The sequence below is a fragment of the Crocodylus siamensis genome, unplaced genomic scaffold (genome assembly GCF_052110815.1).
Source record: "Crocodylus siamensis isolate JL-2025a unplaced genomic scaffold, ASM5211081v1 HiC_scaffold_266, whole genome shotgun sequence".
Lineage (NCBI taxonomy): Eukaryota > Metazoa > Chordata > Crocodylia > Crocodylidae > Crocodylus > Crocodylus siamensis.
The window spans coordinates 12,845-34,565 of record NW_028324676.1 but is presented as its reverse complement, the minus strand read 5'-3'; the positions used below and the strand labels follow the sequence as shown (position 1 = coordinate 34,565).

The 21,721-nt window shown below is 56.8% G+C and overlaps 1 protein-coding gene and 1 pseudogene across 3 annotated transcripts; one reads left to right on the top strand and one right to left on the bottom strand.

Annotated features, from left to right (window-relative positions):
- Positions 1–118: 118 nt before the first annotated feature.
- LOC149851756 (uncharacterized) lies at positions 119–1,540 on the bottom strand (annotated as a pseudogene).
- Positions 1,541–2,993: 1,453 nt separating this feature from the next.
- LOC149851755 (uncharacterized) lies at positions 2,994–8,352 on the top strand. Of its 3 annotated transcripts, none has more exons than XM_090030413.1 (5): positions 2,994–3,231; positions 3,794–3,851; positions 4,030–4,075; positions 4,213–4,314; positions 4,524–8,352. In XM_090030413.1, the coding sequence occupies exons 1-5, from the start codon at positions 3,160–3,162 to the stop codon at positions 7,357–7,359; spliced, it is 3,114 nt and encodes a 1,037-aa protein (XP_089886539.1). In that variant the 5' UTR covers positions 2,994–3,159; the 3' UTR covers positions 7,360–8,352. The 3 variants fall into 3 exon arrangements, with proteins under 3 accessions (XP_089886539.1, XP_089886538.1, XP_089886537.1); XM_090030412.1 differs by lacking the exon at positions 2,994–3,231 and having other exon boundaries at positions 3,420–3,851; positions 4,524–5,574; positions 5,857–8,351; XM_090030411.1 differs by lacking the exon at positions 2,994–3,231 and having other exon boundaries at positions 3,420–3,851.
- The last annotated feature ends 13,369 nt before the right edge of the window (positions 8,353–21,721 follow it).

The following is a 21,721-nucleotide window of genomic DNA, read 5'->3' as shown; positions in this document are numbered from 1 at the left end:
CCCCATGGCTCTCAGCCTGTCGTCGTAAGGTCTGGTTTCCTGACCTCTGATCATGCGCGTGGCTCTCCTCTGGACTCTCTCAAGCTTCTCCACATCCTTTTTGAATTGTGGAGCCCAGAACTGGACGCAGGACTCCAGCTGCGGCCTCACCAAGGCCGAGTACAAGGGGAGAATGACGTCCCGGGATTTGCTTGAGAAGCATCTATGGATGCAAGCCAGCGTTTGGTCGCTTTACTAGGCGCAGCATCGCATTGCAGGCTCATGTTCATCGTGTGGTCAATGATGACCCCAAGTCTCTTTCTTCCGTAGTGCTAGCCAGCGTAGCACTGCCGAGCCTGTAAGGATGCTGCAGGGATGCCCCTGCCCAGCCCCATGGAGGGTCCAACCGGCCTCCCTCGGTGAGCGGTGCTGAGACCGCCGGGCCCCAGTGGCTCCCCTCACCTGTGCAGGTGGCACCGGGGGCCGGGCTGGTCCTGGGATCCAGGTTGCTACTGGAGCCCTCCGAGGAGGAGCTGCTGGTCGACCTGGTGCTTGTGGACTCCTCCGAGCTATCGCCTCCTCCTCCTCCGAGGAGCTGCTGCTCGAGCTGGTGCTTTGTGACTCAGGGGAGCTTTCAGAGTCCTTCTCCGAGGAGGAGCTGGTGCTGGTGCTGGTGCTCCTGGACGCCTGGGATGGGTGCTGGTCATCTCAGGAGGAGCCGCGGCTCTGGCGGGGGCTGCTGTGGGCCTGGCTCAGCTCCTGCGCCAGGGCGGCGGGGCCCTCCTCCACGGCTCGGCAGGGCTGCGGGGCCGGGCCAGGCTCCAGGCTGCTCGGTGACCCGGGAGGGGAGCTGCATGGCTTTTCGGGTGCCTGGCGCTCTGGTGGTGCTGGCTCCCGCCTGCCCAGGCGCACCCGGGGCCACCTCCATTTGGACGTGGAGGTGGAGGATTTCTCTCCCTCCTTTCCGCTGCTGCTGGGAGCTGCCGGTTTCCTTTGACAGCAGGTGGGGCACAGCCACTTTCTTGCCCGGATGGGCCCCTCCTTGTCCCGGCAGGTGGGCCCCGATCCTCCTGCCCAGGCTCCCTGCTGCTCTCTTCTCCCATGGAGAGCACCTTGGCCGACCTCCTGCTCAGCCCCCGCCTCCGCCCTGGCACCGAGCAGGGGCAGTCTTCAGTGGGGGTTCAAAGCACCGAACAGGGGCAGTCTCCAGTGGGGGTTCACCCCCTTCACACGTATCTGCCCCCTCCTCTGCTCATCCAGGAGACAGACAAATGAACCCCGGGTTTCAGCCATGCCCACAGCCTCCCTGGCACTAGGGTTGGCAGGTGGGCAGAGCCCTGGGCTCAAGGTCAAAGACCTGCAGCTGTTTTGGACACAGCTGCCTGCTGTGTAGGGTGGGGAGGGTCAGCACTTGGGGGTGTTTCCAACCCCACTGGAAGTGGTGGGAGACAGCATCAGGGCCTGAGTGCCTACAGCGCGGGGGCTGCATTTCTTGCCCATTTCTGCATTTCCCGCACAGCCATGGGAAGCCCCCAGGGTGGTGCAGGCCCCTCACCCGCATGGGGGATGGAGCGCTGCTGGGCGCGTGCTCACAGGCCCTGGGGACGCCACACTCCTCCCTCCGGCTCCACGCTCAGGTCGCCTAGAAAGTGAGTCCCAGGTTGTTCCCTGCTCAGACGGCTGCGACGTGCCAGGCAGGCGGGCGCGCAGCAGCCCCGGGGAGGGCGGCAGAGCCGTGCACACAAGCAGGAGCCCGGAGACGCGCTGCCTGTGCCAGCAGGACCCGCCTGCCTGGAGCTGAAGGGCTTCCCCGCGCCTGAGAGCAAGGCCAGGCTGTCCCGGGAGAGACACAAAGTCTCCTGCAGCAGGGAGCAGGGCCCAGAGGTTGCCCCCTCTGCCCAGCAGCCCTTTCCCAGGAGGGCTGGGGTGACGGGGCCTAGCGTGGGCTCTCCCTGGGGTGGAGCGGGGCAGCCCTGGAGGGGCCGGCAGCGCCCTGGGGGTCGGGCCTGGGCTGGGCTCAGCTCCTGCCCTTGAGTCGCGCTGAGCAGGGACAACGTGCAGGGCAGGAGCCCCGGGTGCGCTGGCAAATCTGCTCCCGCTCTGCTGCCAGGTTGTGGGCGCCCCGCTCGGCCCCGTGTGCCCAGGGCGGAGGGACCTGGGGGTGCTGTGTGGTGTGACACAGTAATGACACAGAGCAGAGCGGGTGTGTGTGTGTTACAGAATAATCATACAGAGCTGAAGTGTGTGTCTGTTTTACACAATAATGATAAGGAGCACAGGGCTGTGTCTCTGTGTTACATAATGACATGGAATAGAAGTGTGTGTGTGTGCGCACACTTGTGTGTCATGGAGTAATGATACAGAGCAGAAATTTGTGTATGTTACAGAAGAACGATACAGAGCAGAAGTATGTGTGTGTGACACAACCATGATACAAAGCACGTGTGTGTGTGTGTGTTACACAATAATGACAGGCAATAGAAGTGTGTGTCCATGTATGTGTGTTAAAGTGTTGCCCGGTGGGGTCAGGCCAACGCTCAGGATCTCTATATCGTGCTGTCAGACAGGAGGGTGTGTTGTACAATTGCACTGGCACACATACAAAACTCAATTAGGTGCATACACACACGCTAGGCGCATACACCCCCACCACCAACTCAGGCACACGCACATCCCAAATTACCAGCCTAGGCGCATGCATACCTATCACCAATTCTGCACATACATGTGCTAATGATAATGACATGAAATCATACACAGTACACATACAGACACATATACACACAGGTTAAACACTGACTCAGGTGACAGTGTGTGTGTGTTGGTGCCTGTGGTACCTGTGCTTGGGACGCTTGGTAACTAAAGAGCAAGTGGCAGAGATCAGGGGAAAGGCAGTGGGGATGAGGCAAAAGTAGTGGCAGAGATCAGGGGAAAAGGCAGTGGGGATGAGGCAAAAGGTGGCATCAAGGCAAGGGGCAGAGATCAAAAAGGCAGTGGGGCCGAGGCAATGGCAGTGGCCCTTATGAGCTGACAAGGGGGCTCCCATTCTGACCTCGCCGTGATGTCACTCCCTGACTACCTCCCTGGCCCCAGGCACCCGAGGGTGGGCAGTTGCCAAGAAAGAGGGGGAGGAGGGAGGTTGCTGTATCTTTGCTCCGCCAACCTGGCAACTTTACCAGGATGGATTTTCTTGTCGAATTCATCCTGGTTTTTCTGTTATCTCAAGTGGTCTTTTGGTTTCTGGATTCACCGGTAGGTGTGTGTTGGGGGGCCGAAGGGAGGGGGCTTCTGGGCTTTGCTGGTTGCCTCCTCCTCTGCTTCTCGCTCCATGTGTCAGGATGTTCTGAAACCGCTTCTCGAGGCGGGGAAACGCCACGTGTCTGGGTCACTGAAGGCAGTTTCCGTGAGCGTTCCTGGGGATAACTGTTCCCCGGCGTGGTTTAGTACCCGCCTCGGTGCTGGGGCTTAAAGCCCACTTTCTGGAAACGGGAGGCTCCTCCGTAGCTTGCGTCTGCGGCCGCTCATGGTTCTGGGCTGCCTCGTGAATTCAGACTGGATTTGGCTTGGATCATGAAACATTTCTTTAAAAAAACCCCAAACAAAACAAAACCTTTTTTAGAGGCGTTGGGTGTTGGCTGCAGCCGAGGCCGGGGATGGTGCCTGGGCTGTGCCAATGCTCCCGCTGGGACGACAGCCGGGCTCCTGGCTAGGGGGTCTTGTCCCCCTGCTCAGGGTCCCCAGGGCAGGGACATCCGCGTGGGGATGGTGGGGACCAGGGAGCTGCCCTCTAACCCGCTGCTCTCTGCGTGTGCAGGGCGTTCGTCGGAGGCTGAGGAGGCTGGGGCAGATCCTGGGAAGAGTCAAGCTGGGAGGTGAGTAGCCTCGGGCCCGGCCTGGGGCAGGGGCAGGAGAGAGCACAGCCCCCTGCCCCCTGCCAGCCCATGGGGGCCACGGAGGAGCAGCCGGCCCCGCTCGCAGGCTGGGGGTGCCAGCTGGGGAGGGGCAGAGCCTCCCCAGGCCCACGCCAGCTCCTTCCTCTCTCCCTTACAGCAGCTTGCGGACACGCGGAGGAGACGCCGCCACCCCGGTGCCCACAGTAAGCCCTGCCCCACGCCCCCTGCAGCCCCCCGGGGCCCGAGGGGCCCCTTTGTGCCGGGGTGGGGCTGGCTCAGGAAAGGGAGGCGGGCCGGGGGCAATGCAGCCATATGAGATGCCCTCCTCCTTGTCCTGCAGCTGCCCCGTGCCTGGGGACAGGCTCAGCCTCGAGCACACGCTGCAGCTGGTGGAAAGGAGGCTCCAGCACGTGAGCTGGCACCTGATGAGCGACCTGATCCCGTAAGGGCTGAGTGGGGAAGGGGTGGGGGTGTCTCTGGGGGGCCCTGTGGCCTGTTCCCAGAGGGGACCTGGACGCCATGTTTGCTGCGGTCCTTGGGAGGACACGGCCCAGCCCCACGTCCCCTAGGGTCTGGACCATGTGGGGTGGGGAGGAGTGGACGTGCCCTGCCCCCGTCTCATCTCTGCCCCCCGTCTCCTCTCTGCCACAGGCCCAGACCTGCGAGTCCGGCATCATCCTGGATCTCCGAGGAGCCCGAGGAAATGGAGGACCCTGACGCTGCCTTCATGCAACCTCCCAGCCATGCTGCCGTGGGGGATGCCGTCATGGGGCTGCTGCTGTTGGCCGGCCTAAGGGAGACCCTTGGGGTTTTGGAGGAGGATGGCGTGGCTCTCTCTGGCCCAGCCTGGCACCCCCCGAAGTCCCCACCAGGACAGGCAGATGAGCCGGCGGTTGCCCAGCATCTGGGCTACCACGTCTGGAGCCTGCAGCTGCAGTGCCGGCAGGGCCTCCCCAGCCCAGATGCCAAGTCACTGGCCCGCCTGATCCCCCCGGTGCCGCTCCAGCGCCCCCGTCCCACGTACGCCGAGACACCCCGGCTCCAGAAAAGCATCTCCCGCACCCCTCGGGATTCCCACGCAGCCCTGCAGGTCTCGCACCCGCTGCCCGCTCTGCCTGAGGAGCCGCCGCGGCGTGAGCAGGCCGAGGCCCTGAAGACAGAGGAGCCTGGATCCGACCCACAGGATAAGGCCGTGCGGCCTCTGGGATTGGACCCCCAGGAGCCCTGTGTCTGCCTCCCCAAGCCCTTGCCCTGCCGGGCCCCGAGGCTCATGAGCCCCCCTGAGGCCGCCCTCAGCCAGCCCGCGCCCCACGCTGACGCCCGTCTGCAGCCTCCTTTGCAGCAGGGGAGCCCGGAGACACGGCCTCCGCCGGCCAGCGGGTGCCAGGGGACGGCTCCGTGTGGGACAGAGACTCCCTCAGCCGCCCAGGCCCATCCTCGGGGGAAGCCTTGCAGCGCGGCTGAGCCAGAGAAGGGCCCGGAGCACCGCCACCGTGCCCCGAAGCCCTGCCAGCCCCCGGGCTGCGTCAGCCTGCGGTGGAAGGTGCACGTCCTGGCCCCAGAGCCGCCGGGCAAGCAGGATCCTGCAGACACCGCCGTGTTGCCCGGGGAAGCCAGCACCAAGGTCCCAGACCCGTCTGAGGATGTTTGTGCTTCCCAGGAGGCGTCGGAGCGGCACCTCGTGGGGAAGCGGCTGCAGGAGGTGCCCGAGGAGCCAGGCCCGGCCTCTTGCCGAATGCCCGCAGGGGCAGAGACTGACCCAGGAAAGGAGCTCTCCCACCCATGGGGCACCACCAGTGATGGTGCAACGAGCAGCGTCTGCCTCCTTCCCACCGGGGTGCGAGGCCGCCGTGGAGGAAGGGAGCGGTGCAGCCTGGAGCAGTCCGGGAAAGGCACCCAGCTGCCCCCCGCCTGGCACCCCAGAGGGCAGAGGGGGGCACCCAGCTGGCAGCCAGGGGCAGCTGGGAGCTGGGAGCTGCATGAGGCTGGTGGGGAGGCGCCTGACCTCCCCTGCGCCTGTGGCCTGGAGGGGAAGCCAGGGCGTGCGGTCTGGCCAGGAGACTCTGGGCAGCTTGGTGCCAGCTGCAGCCTGAAGGAGCTCCAGGGGCTGCTCAGGAAGATGACGAGGGTCACGGCAAGAAGCCCCAAGGCCTCAACAACCTCCCAGGATGGTGCAGGAAAGGGCCTCCAGCAAAGCAGCGGTCAGACCAGCTGGGAACGGGATCAACTGGTCTCCCAGCTGCCCCCAGGCTCAGAGACATCCCCGGGGACTGATGTCCCATTATCCCAGACCTCTGCGCCTGCATGGAGGCACCCACCAGCCTCTGCGCTGCCCCCCAAGCCAATCCACAAGCCTGGTGGGGGAAGCAGGATGGGGCCCAGTCAGGGGAGACCCCCTGGCTCCAGCCAGCCCCAGCAGGGAAAAGCAACCCGTGCTAGCAGCTCGAGGGCTGCGGCAAGAGAAAGCCTAGCCGGCACCCCTGGAGACACCAACTGGCTCCCCAGGGAGCGGGGGCGGGGTGCAGGGCCAGGCCCTGGGCCGTGGAAGGAGGGGGGGACCAAGCAGTGCCCCGTGGGGGCAGCCAGGCCTGGAGCCAGGCCAGACACTGTAGAGCCCCCCGACCTGGCGCAGCTCCTGGGCTCCATCCTGACCTCTCTCAGCGCCCAGGACCTGCAGCTCCCGTTGGTTGCTGACCTGCTGAAGAAGCAGTGCCCGCAGGGTGTCAGTGCCATTTGCCCGCACCAGGCCCTGTGCCAGCCTGTGCCAGCTGCCTTCTCCACCCAGGGGGACGTGCAGGCTCGGGGCCAGGTCAGCGCCCATCACATGAGCCTGAGCTACAGGCTGGGTGCCCCCGGCGGGCCAGCTCGGGAGGGGCCGCCCACAGGGGGCTCCCGGGGGACACGGCAGGGGGTGAAGGTTCAGGCGAAGGCAGGGACACCTGAGCAGGGGGTGGACGATGCCACCAACGCCTGGCTCCGCACATCCCAAGCCCCGGATGGGGTGTGTCAAGTGCGTAGCAAGAAGCAGAGGAAGGCAGGTGGCTCTTTGGGCCCCGGCAGCTTCCGGGGACCCCTTGAAGCGCCTCAGCGCCCAGCTCCAGGGGACCCCTTGGGGCCTTCCAGTCTGGACCAGAAGCACCTGGAGAGAGGGAGCAAGGGGCAGGACGGGAGGCTGTGGAGAGCTCCCCACGAACGACCCCAAACTGTGTCTGTCAGCACCAGCACCACACATTTCCCCCAGCACATGGATGGACCCGCTTGTGTCCAGGCCGCCAAAGAAAAGAAACCCCAGATCAGGACCCCATCGGTGCCCAGAGAAAAGGTCCCTCTGTGCCGCCGCTTCCTGAGGTGCCTCCAACGCACCTTCTCCAAGCTGCGCCTCACCATGAAGGCCCGGCTGTCCCGGGATCCACGGAACAAGGGCCCCAACGTCAGGTTCAAAAAGCCTCCCGTGAGCCGTCAGGCCTCCAAGGTGGCGCCCCACTGATACCGCCCCGTCCCCACCTGCCTGCTGGGAGGGACACCCAGGGATCCACCTTCTCCCGGGGCTCAGGCAGGTGGTCACCCTCCTGGTCTGCTTCTAGGCCGCTGTTGTCTCTCCCCATCGGCATCACTAACGGGCACCCACCGACTCCCCACAGTTGGCATCGGGAAGCGGTGGTATACTTCCCATCCCACCCTGGATTTCCACCATCTCTAGGTCCTTCCCATGGGAACAGCATGGAGAGAGAGAAGAGAGCATTTGGCATCTGCCTTTCATCCTCTTCACCGTGGGGACATCGTACAACACCTTCGTGGATACAGGCTCCAGACCTCCAGCATGGCAGGGCTCCGGCACTGTGCCCTGACTCTGTCGGCAGTGGATTGATAACGACGTGTCCTTCCATATATTTTGGATGTGATGTTTTTCCCTGTCCCTCTTAGTAAAGGTTGTTCTTGATGAATGTGCTCTGGGTGTTTTTCTTGCCCCCGTTTCCCCATGGATGAGGTCAGACAGAGGATTCCCTTCTTTCGTGGTTGCTGATTTCTGGGAAGTCATGAAGGGTGCAGAGAAAGGGAGGAGGGACCTAGCCACGAGAGCCTGAAGTCAGTCAGACGGCAGGGTTCGAGACGAAATAAGATCGAAAGAGGCTTGTGCTCTGTGTGTGTCTCTCTCTATATTTGGAAAGCTTATGCTCTCTCTCTATGCATATTTGTCTGATTTAATTAGTTTATAAAGGTGCAACTCTACCTTGCTTTATTACTGAAGGACTCAATGGCCCATTGTTCTTCACTTCACAGGTGTACGGTGCTAACCTTTCTCTCTCCTTCTTAATGCTCTTGACTGATGAAGCTAACCTTTCTTAGGGGGAAATTTGTTCTCTGCAACCTCACTTTCTTCTCCTATTTCACAACTCTTTAGCCATTGTGAAGATCAGAGGACCTCTTTCTTCAAGAGTGAGTGACCTGGGAAATGCCACACTCTGTGTATCAGAACCGGACTAATGTATCTATGCTAGATTTATGGACAGCTTTTTCACCACCTCCTGCCATTGTGGATCTGGGGTGAAAATAACAGTGCTGGGGGCGGGTGGGGAGGACAGGGGAGAGGGGTGTGTGTGTGTGTGTGTGTGTGTGTGTGTGAAGGTCTACTCTAGCAAGAAGGGGCTGATAAGGGTCAGTGCCCCTGAAATCTGCTGGTGAGTCCAGGCAAAGGAGGTCTGTCCAATTGTAGAATCATAGAGAAGTAGGAGTGGAAAGGCCTCCAGAGGTCATGTAGTCCATCTCAAGATCATCCCTATCCAAACCATCCTATACAATCCATAATCTGAACTCTGCATAATACTGCTGCCAGCCTGGACACAACACCTGCCACAAGTAAAGCAAGGGGACCCACAGCAGCCAGCGTTCTGCTTCATGATATGTTGTCGATACATGGTCTAGAGATCCTGGGTAGAGAGCCATGCCCCCTGCTACAGATGAAGGCAAAAGTCCCCACAGTCTGTACCAATCTGACCGTGAGGTACAATTCCTTTCTGACCCGATATTTGGTGATCAATCTGACCCTGAGCAAAGGGGCAAGACCCTTTAGCCAGGAACCTCTCCTTTGATCCCAGCAGGAGCATTGGCACACCCAGTCCAAGTCCCCAGCCTTGGCTGTAGCCAGCACCCAGTACCTCTGAGGAAGGCTTCAAAACACCCCGACACATGTAGTGTAGGGGGTGGTACCTGTGCCTCGCGCTGCCCACGCTCGGGGCTCAGGCGGCCTCAGCCTTACCTGGCCCCAGACCCCTTCTTGGGTCCTATGCCCCACTGGGGCTTCTTGCCTGCGCCCACACTGGGCTCGTCCCGATCTCGCCCACACTGGGGCTGGGACGGGGACACCCCAAAACGCAGCGCTCTCTCCAGCGCTAGGAACCCCCCCACTGCTGGGGAGCTCCCGCAGGCCTCCTCCACCCCTACAGCCTGGCCCGCTCCTCCGGTGCAATACACCCATGGCCCTGGCAGGGCTCTCTCCACCCCATATCGCCATGCCAACGCCGCTCGAGCCATCCGGCTGGCTGACTGGGCCCGCCCTGCTTGCTCTAGCAGCGCTCCCACGCCTCAGGCCGCCAGAGGGCGACTGACTCCGGCCTCGGCCTCGCTGTTTCTAACGGCCAGGCTCCGCCCCCTTCTGCTCAGCTGACCCAACTGGTTGCCCCGGCAACTTGCACCTGTGCTGCCTGGTGCCTGGCAGCTGAGCCCATATTATCACTGTCAGGAGCAGGCCCCGCAGTGCCCTGCTGCACATAGATGTCATAGACATGGGGGCTGGAAGGGACCTCGGGAGATCGTCGAGTCCAGCCCCCCGCCCAAAGGGCAGGAAGTCGGCTGGGGTCAGGATCCCAGCAAGACGAGCATCCAATTTGCTCTTGAAGGTGTTCAATGTAGGTGCTTGAACCACCTCCGCCGGCAGGCTGCTCCAGACCCTGGGGGCTCGGACAGCAAAGAAATTCTTCCTTATGTCCAGCCTGAAAGGGTCTTGCAGGAGTTTGTGACCGTTCGACCTCGTCATCCCTTGGGGCGCTCTGGTGAACAGACGTTCCCCCAGATCCTGGTGGTCACCCCTGATAAACTTCTAGGTGGCCACCAGGTCACCCCTGAGCCTGCGCTTTTCCAGGCTAAGGAGCCCCATGGCTCTCCGCCTGTCGTCGTAAGGTCTGTTTTCCTGACCTCTGATCATGCGCGTGGCTCTTCTCTGGACTCCTTTAATGTTTTGAGATTTCTCTGGAGCACAAACTGGGAACGCTCTGATTCGGGCATATTTCCAAACCTTCCCTCCCAGAACCGCACGGGACTGTACCTGGCCTCCTATATCCATCGTATCTGAGCACCTCATGACCTCTGATGTTCTCCTCACAACACTTCTGTAGGAAAAACAGAGAAAGGCCACTTTCTTTATTTTATACTAGTGTCCTTTCCTTTGGGAAAGCCAAAGCAGGATGCTTGTTTCTTTCCTGAACATTAGCTGTCCAGATTTGGCCATTTGTCATTGTTGACACTATCACACTCAGACTAATTCATGGGAAAGCCAAAGCAGGTTTCATAGTTTCTTGGAAAGGACCTGAGCAGATCTTTCCTGAAAAAGAGCATGGGGTCAAACGAGCTGTCCAGATTTGGCAGCCCACTTCTCTTGGCCAGTAGCCGCCCTGACAAGTCGCGCCTCCTGATATGCCTAAACCTCCCCTCTGCCGGCTTGTGACCACTATTCCTGGTCACTCCTGGTAGTGCTCGGGGGAACAGGGACTCCTCCTCTGACTAGTTTGTAACAGGCCACGAGATCCCCCTCAGCCTTCTCTTGTGGAGGCTGAACAGGTTCAGGTCCTGTAGCCTCTCCTCGTAGGGCCTGCCCTGCTGCCCCCTGACCATGCGAGTGGCCTCCTCTGGACCCTCTCCATGCTGTCCACATCCCTCCTGAAGTGCGGCGCCCAGAACTGGACGCAGTACTCCAGCTGCGGCCTGACCAGTGCCGCACAGAGGGGGAGGATCACCTCCTTGGACCTGCTCGAGATGCATCTGTGGATGCATGACCAGGTGCGGTTGGCCTTCCTGACTGCATCCCCACACTGCCGCCCATGTTCATCTTGGCATCAATAATGACTCCAAGATCCTTTTCTGCCTCTGCACAGACGAGAAGGGAGTTCCCCAGCCTGTAGGTATGGTGCTGGTTCTTCCCCCCAGGTGCAGCACCTTGCACTTGTCAGTGTTGAATGCCATCCTAGTCTCGTCCACCCACCCCTGTAACCTGTCCAGATCCAATTGCAGCCTGTCCCTCCCTTCTAGCATGCCCACTTCTATCCAAATCTTCTGTTGCTGCAGCTTGAGCCCATTGCTCCTTGTTCTGTCATCTGGCACCACTGAGAACAGTCCAGCTCCATCCTCTTTTGAACACTGCTTTAGGTAGTTGAAGGCAGCTTTAAATCCCTCCTCAGTCTCCTCTTCTCTAGACTAAAGAAGCCCAGTTCCCTCACTCTCTCCTCACAAGTCATGTTCCCCAGCCCCCAGTCATTTTTTGTTGCACTCCACTGGACGCTCTCCAATCGGTCCATATTCCTTCTGTAGTCGGGGTGCAAAACTGGATGCAGGACTCCAGTTGTGGCCTCCGCAGGGCTGACTAGAGGGGAAGAATCACATCCCTTGGCCTGTTAGCAATGCTCCTACCAATGCAGTCCAGGATGCTGCTAGCCTTCTTTGAAACAAGCACACACTGTTGGCTCTTACTCAGCTTCTTCTCCACTGTAACCTCCAAATCATTTTCTGCAGAGCTGCTGCTTCTCCAAACAACCCCCAGCCTGTACTGGTGTATGAGGTTGTTCCATCCTAAATGCAGGACTTTGCACTTGTCTTTGTTGAACTTCATGAGATTTCTTTTGGTCCAATCCACCAATCTGTATGTGTCTCTCTGAGCCTGCCCATACCCTCCAGCATCACGGGTGACTTCAATCACCCTGACATCTCATGGGAAGAGCTTTCAGCCAAATCTGATTTGTTGTGAAGCTTCCTCACTTGCATCGATGAGCTCTATTTGACTCGGGAAGTCTATGGGATGACAAGAGGTATGGTGCTGCTAGATCTGGTACTGGCTAAAGGGGAAGATCTAGTCAGTGACCTGAGAATCAAAGGAAAGCCTGGTCACAGTGATCATTAGTTCATCACTTCCTCTATCCATCACAAAGCTGGCAAACCCTGATCTGATGGGGAGGGGAGTCCGTGATGAGTGGTCGCTCCTTAAGGACACAATCCTAAAAACGCAAGGGAAGTCCATTCTGGGCCATAGAAAAGGTAGCAAAAGGCCTGGGAGACCCCCTGAGCTCAGCAGGGAACTCACAGACCTCCTGAATCTGAAGAGAGCAGTTTATAAGGGATGGAAGTCAGGAAAAACCTCTACGGAGGACTATTCCTCATTGACCTACACCTGTAGGGAGCGGAGCAGAAAAGCCAAGGTTGAAGTAGAACTCAAACTGTCTACAGGAATCGAAGACAATAAAAAATCCTTCTTAGATACATGGGAAGTTGGAAAAAAAGCAGGAGTAACCTTGGACCTTTGCTGAACCAAATGGGGCAGCTGACAACTAACAGCTAGGAAAAAATCTAATCTCAATGAATACTTGGCATCAGTTTTCCACCAGGCCAAAGGGATCACCCTGCACGACAGGACACATGTAACCCTTGCCGGCATGCTAGGCTGGGCAATATGCCAGCTTCTGGGTCCTCAGGGTGCCAGTAGCCCTGGGAACCCCCTCAGGCAGGTCTGCTGATTGCGGTGTCCCTTGGAGAGGTGTGTCCCTCAGCCTCACTGCCCAGGAATTTACTTCAATTCCAATAAACAAATGGGTTTCCTTATTATACACAACTATATACAGAAAAGAAATGATTAATCAAAGGAAGATGTAGATACGTGTGTGTGTGTGTGTCTGTGTAATTGTTGCCTCCCTCGGGCACCTTGTGCCGGCAACAGTTTTGGCACCCAACGTGGGGCTCGAGGCTAACATTTCACCTTTCCCGGATCCCTCCTGGGGTCGACGACTTGTGGCAACAACTGACACCCAGCGCGCACCGGTGGTTTCATGGGGGGCCTCGGCAGAGACGTGGTTTGATCGACCCCGGAGGGCACAACAGTGCAACGTGCTCTAATAGCGGAGAAGCGATCATGGGCGACGGTGTTAAACCGGTCCCTCGGACAAGGTAGGATTAGCTCAGCAGTCTGAGCATTGCCTGTTAAGACCTCGGGACGCCCAGTGTCTCCCTGTAGGACCTGGGGACGCCCAGTGTCTCCCTAGAGTATGGGCAGGGACAGAGTACGGTTGGCAGGGCACGGTGTACACCCTTAGAATGCATTCTGACTAATTGGAAACTCTTTAAGTCAGATCTAATGACTAAAATTAATTTTAAAAGGTTTTGTACAGTGGAATGGCCTCAGTATCAACTGGACGATCAGGAAAGGTGGCCTCCGGAAGGGTCAATTAACTACAATACAATCCTCCAATTACTCCTGTTTTGTCAGCGGACGGGTAAGTGGAATGAACATTTGTATGCACAATTGTTCATGGCTTTATGAAATAAGACAGATATTTTGCAGAAGTGTAATTTAACTCCGACAGGATCGGTAGTTGTCAGTGTTGAGTCTCAGCATTCCCCCCCAACCACTGTAATGCCAGAGTTGGCATCCCCTTCGGCTTTAACACCTCCACCATATAAAGGTCAGATGCCCCCAGTCCCAGAGATCCCTCCCTCAGTGGGATTTTATCCTTTACTTACTGAAACTGTAATAGCCCGGCCTGGGGCAGATGGGCGTGCAGCCCAGACCACGCAAGTATACACCCATGTACCTTTTAATCCGGTGGAGCTGGCTGCTTTTAAGGCACAGGCTGGAGAATTTTCAACTAGCCCAAGTAAATTTATCTCTGTCTTTGAGGGATGTTTCGCTAGTCACAAGCATGATTGGGACGATTGTAATATTCTTATGTGAATCTTATTATCTGAAGTAGAGTGGAATCAAGTTATTTCCAAAGCAAGGGAGGAAGCACAGCGGAGGCATGAAAGGGATCCCATCAATGTTCCTGGTCCGGCAGATGTGGTTCCCCTAGCAGACCCTGGATGGGACCCTAACAACCCTGTGGATCGTACCCATCTTACCTCTTACAAAAAAGGGAAGACTTAATGGGTATGTCTGTAGCACAAATCCTGGAGACTGCAAACAGGGCGTATACCCTCAGAAAGGGAGAAGAGGAAAAGAGACAAGTTAGAAAGCTAGTAGCAGCAGTACAGGCTGGAGTCAGAGAAAAGCCACAAGAAGGTGGGAGAGGCAGAGGTATAAGTGGGTGCGGGCGCCCTGGCCCACAAGAAAGACGCCTGGGACGGAACCAGTGTGCCTTATGCCGGCGAGGGGGACACTGGAAGAATGACTGCCCAGAGAAAGGGAGACACTGTACTCCTATAATGGCAGTGAAAGGACAGGAGTAGGGGTGTCGGGGAAACGGACCACCCCACCCCCGGGACCCCGAGTAAAAATGTGGGTGGGGAACTCAGAAATCGATTTTTTGGTAGACTCCGGGGCAGCACGGACCGCTGTAAATCAACCTCTTCAACTTCCTGTAGCGGACTCTCTCACCGTGGTGAGTGCCACAGGAAAAAAGACTCAGTGCCCAGTGTATGCTCCTGCAGAATGTGCTCTGGGAGACCGGGCTCTCTCTCACAAATTGGTCTGCCTTCCAGATTGCCCAACACCCCTGCTAGGACGAGCCCTGCTTTGTCGATTAGGTGCATCACTGCATTTTACCCAGGATGAAATAACCCTCACATTGCCCCCTGAAAATGCATGGATAATGACCCTCACGGTTGAACCCTCGGCCATGAACGCTCCCCAGGAGTGAAACCAGTGGGAAGACCAGGTATACCCTTTGGTGTGGGCAGAGGGGGTCCCTGGAAAGACTACACATCAAACCCCCATTAATATCCAACTACTGCCGGGAAAAGGTCCAGTACAAATCAAGCAGTACCCAATCAAAAGGGAAGCCAGAGAGGGACTGCAGGAGACTATAGACCGTTCCCTAAAGTACGGCATACTGCGAGAGTGTCAGTCGGCCGGGAACACTCCTCTCTTGCCTGTACTAAAGCCTGATGGCACACATCGACTGGTGCAGGACCTAAGGGCAGTTAACGAATGGGTTAAAACTATTCATCCCCTCGTCCCAAACCCGTATACCTTGCTGGCCTCCGTAGGGGGGCAGTATACTCATTTCTCAGTTCTTGATTTGAAAGTTGCTTTCTTTACGATTCCAGTTGACCCCGCCCTCTCAGGGGATAGTCTCTTCTGAATGGGAGGACAGAAAAAGGGTTAAGAAACAACTTTGTTGGACAGCATTAGCCCAGGGATTTAAGAACTCTCCTACCCTTTTCGGCCAGTCCTTAGCTAAAGACTTGGAGGAGTGGAATAATGAGCATGAAGTCCTCTTGTTACAATATGTGGATGATTTATTAATTGCTGCTGTAGATTTAAACTCTTGCCTTAACGCCACTATAAGCCTCCTGAACTTTATTGGACTTTGAGGATATCGGGTGGCTCGAAATAAAGCTCAAATTGCTCTCCCCGAAGTACGATACCTGGGATTTCACATAAGGCAGGGGGAGCGCCAGCTTTCAAGTGAGCGAAAGGAGGCTATATGCCAGGTTCCCACCCCAAGCAACCGTAAGTGGCTCAGGGTGTTTCTTGGCATGGCAGGTTTTTGCAGAATATGGATCCCTGAATTTGGACTATGGGCAAAACCACTATATGACTGTGTGAAAGGGGCAGGCCATGACCCCTTTTTTTGGACTCCAGAAGCCGACAAGGCATTTAAAATACTAAAAAGGAAACTAATGGAAGGCCCCGCCCTGGGTTTACCGGACCTTTCTAAACCTTTCCAGCTGTATGTGAATGAACGAAAAGGGATGGCTCTGGGAGTGCTTACTCAATTGTTGGGGGTGTGGAAGCGTCCCGTTGCTTATTTCTCCCAACAGCTTGATCCAGTTGCCAAGGGATGGCCAGCGTGTTTAAGAGCAGTTGCGGCAACTGCCCCAGTACTTGAGGAAGCTGAAAATTTAACGCTGGGAGGAGTCATGCAGGTGTATACCCCTCATATGGTCCAGGCTCTGCTAGACGCGAAGGGGGGTCTCTGGCTCACCCAGGCTCAGGGGGCTCGGTACCAAGCTAAGCTGTTGGAGAGCCCTGAAGTGACTCTGCAGCCCTGCCCCTCCCTCAACCCGGCTACTCTCTCACCTGAAACGGGAGAACAAGAGCATGATTGTCTAGACATCATAGATGCACAGTACTCCAGCCGTGCAGACCTACAGGATCAGCCACTTCTGAATGCTGATTGTGAGTGGTACACTGCTGGCAGTAGCATTGTTGTAGAAGGGCAAAGGAGGGCAGGTTATGCTGGTGTGACCCTCTGTGATGTTGTTGAGGCCAAGGGTTTGCCCGCCGGAGCATCTGCTCAACTTGCTGAACTGGTGGCCCTGACCCGGGCGCTAGAACTGTCAAAAGGGAAACGGGTCAACATCTATACCGACTCTAGGTATGCTTTTGGAGTACTGCATGCCCATGCTGGCCTATGGAAACAAAGGGGACTGCTGACAGCCCAAGGCTCCCCAGTGAAGCATGGACCCCAAATTCTCCGACTCCTGGAAGCTGTTCAACTTCCCTCGGCAGTGGCAGTAATGCACTGTAAGGCGCATCAGAAAGAGGATCAAGATGTAGCCAGGGTAACGCCCGGGCGGACAGAGAAGCTAAAAATGCTGCCGCCCTGAGGACGCCGAGACCTGCTGACACCCACATGCATGCCCTCATCCCATCAGTGGGGGAGCTCCCGGATCCCCAGTACTCGTACAAATCAGACCCTCAAGTGTCATCTATCAAAGATCTGCCAGGAGGCCTCTCTGCGATGGCCTGATGCTTTGCCCCTTGCTCTGCTTCGCATCCGTGCCCTCCCCAAGGGAAGATTGGGGCTTAGCCCCTTTAAGATTATGTTTAAAAGGGCATGGCCTGTGAACGGGACGCCGGTTCTAGCAGGGGAGTGGGAAATAGGATGTAATATTTTGTCGCAGTATATGTGCTCTCTGTCTGCTGATCTTTCTTCTCTCCATAGGTACACTAAAGACTTGCAGCCTCTTCCGCTGGATGCTCCAGTCCACTCGTTACAGCCGGAGATTTCATGCTTGTTCATACCTGGAAGGATGAGCCCCTCCAAGAGAAGTGGAAAGGACCTCACACTCATCCTACTAGTTTCCCACACAGCAGCAAAGGTCGACGGACACAAGAACTGGATTCATCATGAGACAGACTTGGCATGATCCTTCTCCCGTCGTATGGAGTGGGCCGGTCAGCCAAGCTGTATTGTCAGCTTTCTGCGTTTCTTACAAAATTTGCCAATGACACTTTAGCTATTGAAAAGACCCTGAACTCCGAGATTTATCAACTTCGTTTATTATCTCTTCAAAACTGTCAGGTTCTAGATTATGTTTTAGCATCTCGGGGCGGGGCGGTATGTGCTCTACTTGGGAACGAATGTTGTACTTATATTCGAAAACATTCCCAAGATATTAACAAACACAATTTGTCAGCCGAACAGGCATTTGAGCAGTGGAAAAGCCAGGAACGTGAACCCACTGTTTTCGATTCCCTCTGGAGCTGGTTGCCCAACCTCGGAGGCCTAGGAACAGGCATCCTTCACCTCCTGGTCACCGGTGTTGTGTTGTGTTTAATTGCCCTCCTCTTATTTGTGTGCTGTAATGCCCTCCTGCGCAAAGTCTGTGCATCCCCTCCCCGAGCGCCTCACTATACCCCTGCATTGAAGATCCCAATCCTCAAACACTCAATCACTTTTTATCTTCAGAATATGAGAAAACTCAGCCAAAACTTTGTTGAGTATTCTCAAAGCGGGGAGTTGTTGGTGTCACTGGGCATAACCCTGAGTAACTCAGAGGGATGGAAGACCACAAGTGTCGATGAAGTCCTTCTGCTCCTGGCTCAGGCGAGCCAGGACCCCCCGTTGCCCAACCTTTGTAACCCTTTCTCTGGTGCCTGTAATCCCCTGTCCTTCTGGAAAACAGGCGAGCTAAACCTGTTATCTGTGGCATGCAAGGGCACCGCTCAGAGAGAGAAGGGAGGAGGGAAAGGGGAGGAAGACGGGGGGCCAACTAGTGGAAAACTGACCAGGGTATAAAATTACACTGTTGCAGGGCTAAGTGTGCAGGATTTCAGACCATACAGTCTCCCTCTGCCTTTTACTTGAGCTCAAATAAACTCTGTCTGCTTCTCCCCCAGTGTGTTTATTTGGCGCAACGCACACTGGTCAACGAACCCAATTGTGCCGGCGACAATACAACCCAACTCAGGGTTACAAATGACAGTGGTTTCATTTCAGATAGAAATGGTGTTCCCACTGGGTCTGTCTTCACTGCTTCTTTTTATTGTGTGACCCTAGTGACAGGGGGCATGCCCAGGCAAGAGTCAGCCCCTGGCATACTGAGCATGTGTGCTCCATGCAGGGAGGTGCAGTTTTGGGTGTCTGTAATGGCTGGGTACAATGGTGGAGTTGCTGGTTCTCCAGGGTCTTTTGTCTTTCAAATGCTGTCTTGTCTCTGTTCCTGGGTGAGGTCCGTAGAAGGGTTCATCAAAGAGCGGTGCCTTCAGGATCGGTTGTTTGACCAGGGCGGCCTTTAGGGTGTCGAATGCTTCTTGGCACCCCGGCCTCCAGACCACTGGATCAGGGCTTCCCTTCTTGGTCAGCTCGTGTAGGGGAGCCGCCATCGCCCCGAATCCCGGGACAAACCATCTGTAATATCCGGCCAGGCCAAGGAAGGCTCTGACTTGCTTCTTGGTTTGTGGAGGCGCCCAGTCCTTAATGGCCACCATCTTGTCCCACAAGGGAGCAGGGAGGGGCTGTAGGGAGCCTTTATCTTGTCCCCACTTTTGCCCTTCCGCTGCCATGTCCCACAAGATCTGCAGTAGTCTGTCACATTCTGGGCAATTCGGGGCCAATAAAAGTTTGCCTGCAGCCGCTGGCGTGTCCGTTCCTTGCCCATGTGACCGGCACACGGTAAATTGTGAGCCATGGAGAGCAATCGTTGTCTGTATTTGTGAGGTACTATGATCTGGCGATGGGGTTCCCAGGTCTGGGTGCAGTTCCTGAGCACCCACAACCAGTAGAGAAGTCCCTTATCCCAGACCACCTGTTTCCTCTTCTCTGGGGTAAACTCACTCTCCTGCTCCGGAGCTATCTGCCGGAGGTCCTCCAAGCTGGGGTCTCCCAGAACCTCCTGCTTGAACTCCTCTCGCCCAGCTAAGCCATCAGCAGAGAGTTCGGGGGCTCCTGCAGGGAGTGCACCTTCACCCTCCCTGGGACTGTTACTTAACCCACCCTCGGGGTTGCTAGTTCCCACAGGAACTGGTGTGCGATCACCCTCCACTGGGGACTCTCCCAGTGCAGCCAATGGCGTGGCTGTCTCTTGGGGAGTTTCTAACCCTCCCCGTCTAGTGTTTTTGCTCTGCAGACGTGTCACCGCATTAATACGGTAGGGCTCTAGCTCTAGGGCCTGGTCCATCTCTCTGTGCAGAAGTTCTTGCTTAAGTATATCCCGTCCCACCAGGATGGGAGCTGGAGCCCCTTCCATCACCCCCATTTCTACATGCATCGCTCAGCCTCTCCACTCGAGGGGTGACCGGGTTACCGGTATCTCGAATGGTGGAGACCCCAACCTCTTGAATGGTAAGGGTCTTCCTGGGGATTACATCTGCAGGTGAAACTAGGTTGGCATCAATTAATGTCACGCTGGACCCCGTGTCCAGTTCCCCAATAAGGGTTCTCCCATTGACCGTTATCTTGGTCCGGTGGGGGGCCATCACCTCCCCTGGGTTTGTGATCCTGTAGCAACAGGCACGCCCCTTGGAGGGGCTCAGGCCTTCCCCCTCACTGCGTACAGCTGTTGCATGTCTGAGAAGCTTGGGTTTGTTGCTTAACTTTGGGCAGTTGGGCTTGATGTGGCCCGGCTCCCCGCAGTTATAGCACCCCCTCTTTTCCGAATTGGGAAGTTTGGTCGAATCAGGGGCCTCCTTACGCTCAGTCTGGGATGGCCCCTTTCCCCCTTTTGGACCTGGCCCTCCCCTCCCCGCTCTTTGGACGCCTTTATGTTCCTTCCCAGAGTACGGGGACTTCTTGTCTGAGCCCTCACAATTAAGCAACAGCTGATCCCAATTTCAGCAGCCTCTTGGACTGTTTTGGGGCCCCTGTCCTTGACTAGGGTTTTAACCTCCCTTGGACAGCAATGATAGAATTGGTCCAATGCCATGAGTTGGTACATTTTCTCGGCAGTGTCAGCCTTTGCTCCCCATACCCATTTAAGGAAAGCATCCCACATCAAGGCCACATAATCAGCCATTGACTTCCCCGGTTGTGGGCGGAGATTCTGGAATTTTTTCCGGATATAGTCCGGCCCTAACTTGAACCTTGCAGCCACGGCCTGTTTAAATGTATCATAGTCATCAGCTGTATCTGAGGGCAGGCTGTTCGGGACCGCCGCCAGGTCGCCATCTACCAGAGCCGCTACGTGCAGCATGTACTCCTCCTCAGGCACCTTCAACCGTCGGGCTTGCTTTTCAAAGATGCTGAGGAATACTTCGGGGTCATCTCCGGGTCAGTAGCAAGCGAAGGCTGAGGAGTTCGGTTTGGGGCGTTCCCCGGGCGCTCGCGGAGGGCCCGCATCATCCCCGTTGGTCCGCAGACGGAGTACCTCAAGTTCGTGCTTGCCCTTGGCCTCTGCCTTTCGGGCCTCCGCCTCGCGCTTGGCCTCTGCCTCTCGGGCCTCCACCTCTTTCTCCATCTTTGCCTTCTCCAGCTCCATTTTTTTCAGCTCCAGCTCCATCTTTTTCAGCTCCAGCTCATACTTGAGCTTGCCCTGTCGCTCCTCTGTAGGGGTTGATCTCCCTGAGGACTGCGAACTTGGCATGCGGCGCTGTGATTCTGGGGAGGACTCAGGAGTTGGCGAGTGTGGAGGTTGCTCTATGGCTGAGTCATTGTCACACAGGAGTTTAATCAGTTCCTCCTTCTTTAGCCCTTTCTTCACATGAAGGCCTCTCTCTTTCACCAGCTCTTTCAGTTCAGGCACGGTCTTTTGGATGTACTGCTTCGCCATCCTGGCTATCTACACTATCCAGTCGAGCCAATGCCAAATTAGAAATTGTTTGCTCAAGGGATTTCAGTGTCTCTATTACTCTTCCGAAATTATGCCTGTAAAACAGCAGGGTTTTTGGATCCCACCACTCCCACCACGTGTGGCGGGTGCAGGGATCCCACCATGGTAAAACAGCTGGGTATTCGTATCCCACTCCCGCCACCACGTGTGGCGGGTGCAGGGATCCCACCACAGTAAAAGATCTGGGTATTCATATCCCACCTGTGCCACCACGTGTAGCGGGCGCAGGGATCCCACCGTAGTAAAACAGCTTGGTATTTGTATCCCACCGCTACCACCACGTGTGGCGGGCCAGTGGGGGGCGCTCCTGCGTTGAGCCGCCCACCTCCCTGCCCCCGCCCACCTTCCAGACTCCGAATGCCTCCCTGGGACGCCTTATGCTTGGCCGACCCCTCTCCCGGAGCACACTCGCTAGTCTGGGGGTAACGTGCTACCACCACCCTGAGAAGGGACTCTCTCGGCCCTGTGTCCTCAGGGAAACACAGGCCTAATAGTCCGACAGGTACTCGACCCGGTACAGGCACTTGGGGCACTTCCCCAAGTCAGGGGGCAAAAAGTAAAGTCTCCCTTAGTCCGCAGACCTAAGGGGTCTCTTAGGC

What these genes read in the sequence shown, in the direction of transcription:
- LOC149851755 (XM_090030411.1), top strand. Translation starts at nt 3,653, where the DNA reads ATGCTCCCGCTGGGACGACAGCCGGGCTCCTGGCTAGGGGGTCTTGTC. An exon ending in GGGAAGAGTCAAGCTGGGAG is followed by an intron (nt 3,852 to 4,029) that starts GTGAGTAGCCTC and finishes TCTCCCTTACAG; the next exon opens with CAGCTTGCGGACACGCGGAG. An exon ending in CTGATGAGCGACCTGATCCC is followed by an intron (nt 4,315 to 4,523) that starts GTAAGGGCTGAG and finishes TCTCTGCCACAG; the next exon opens with GCCCAGACCTGCGAGTCCGG.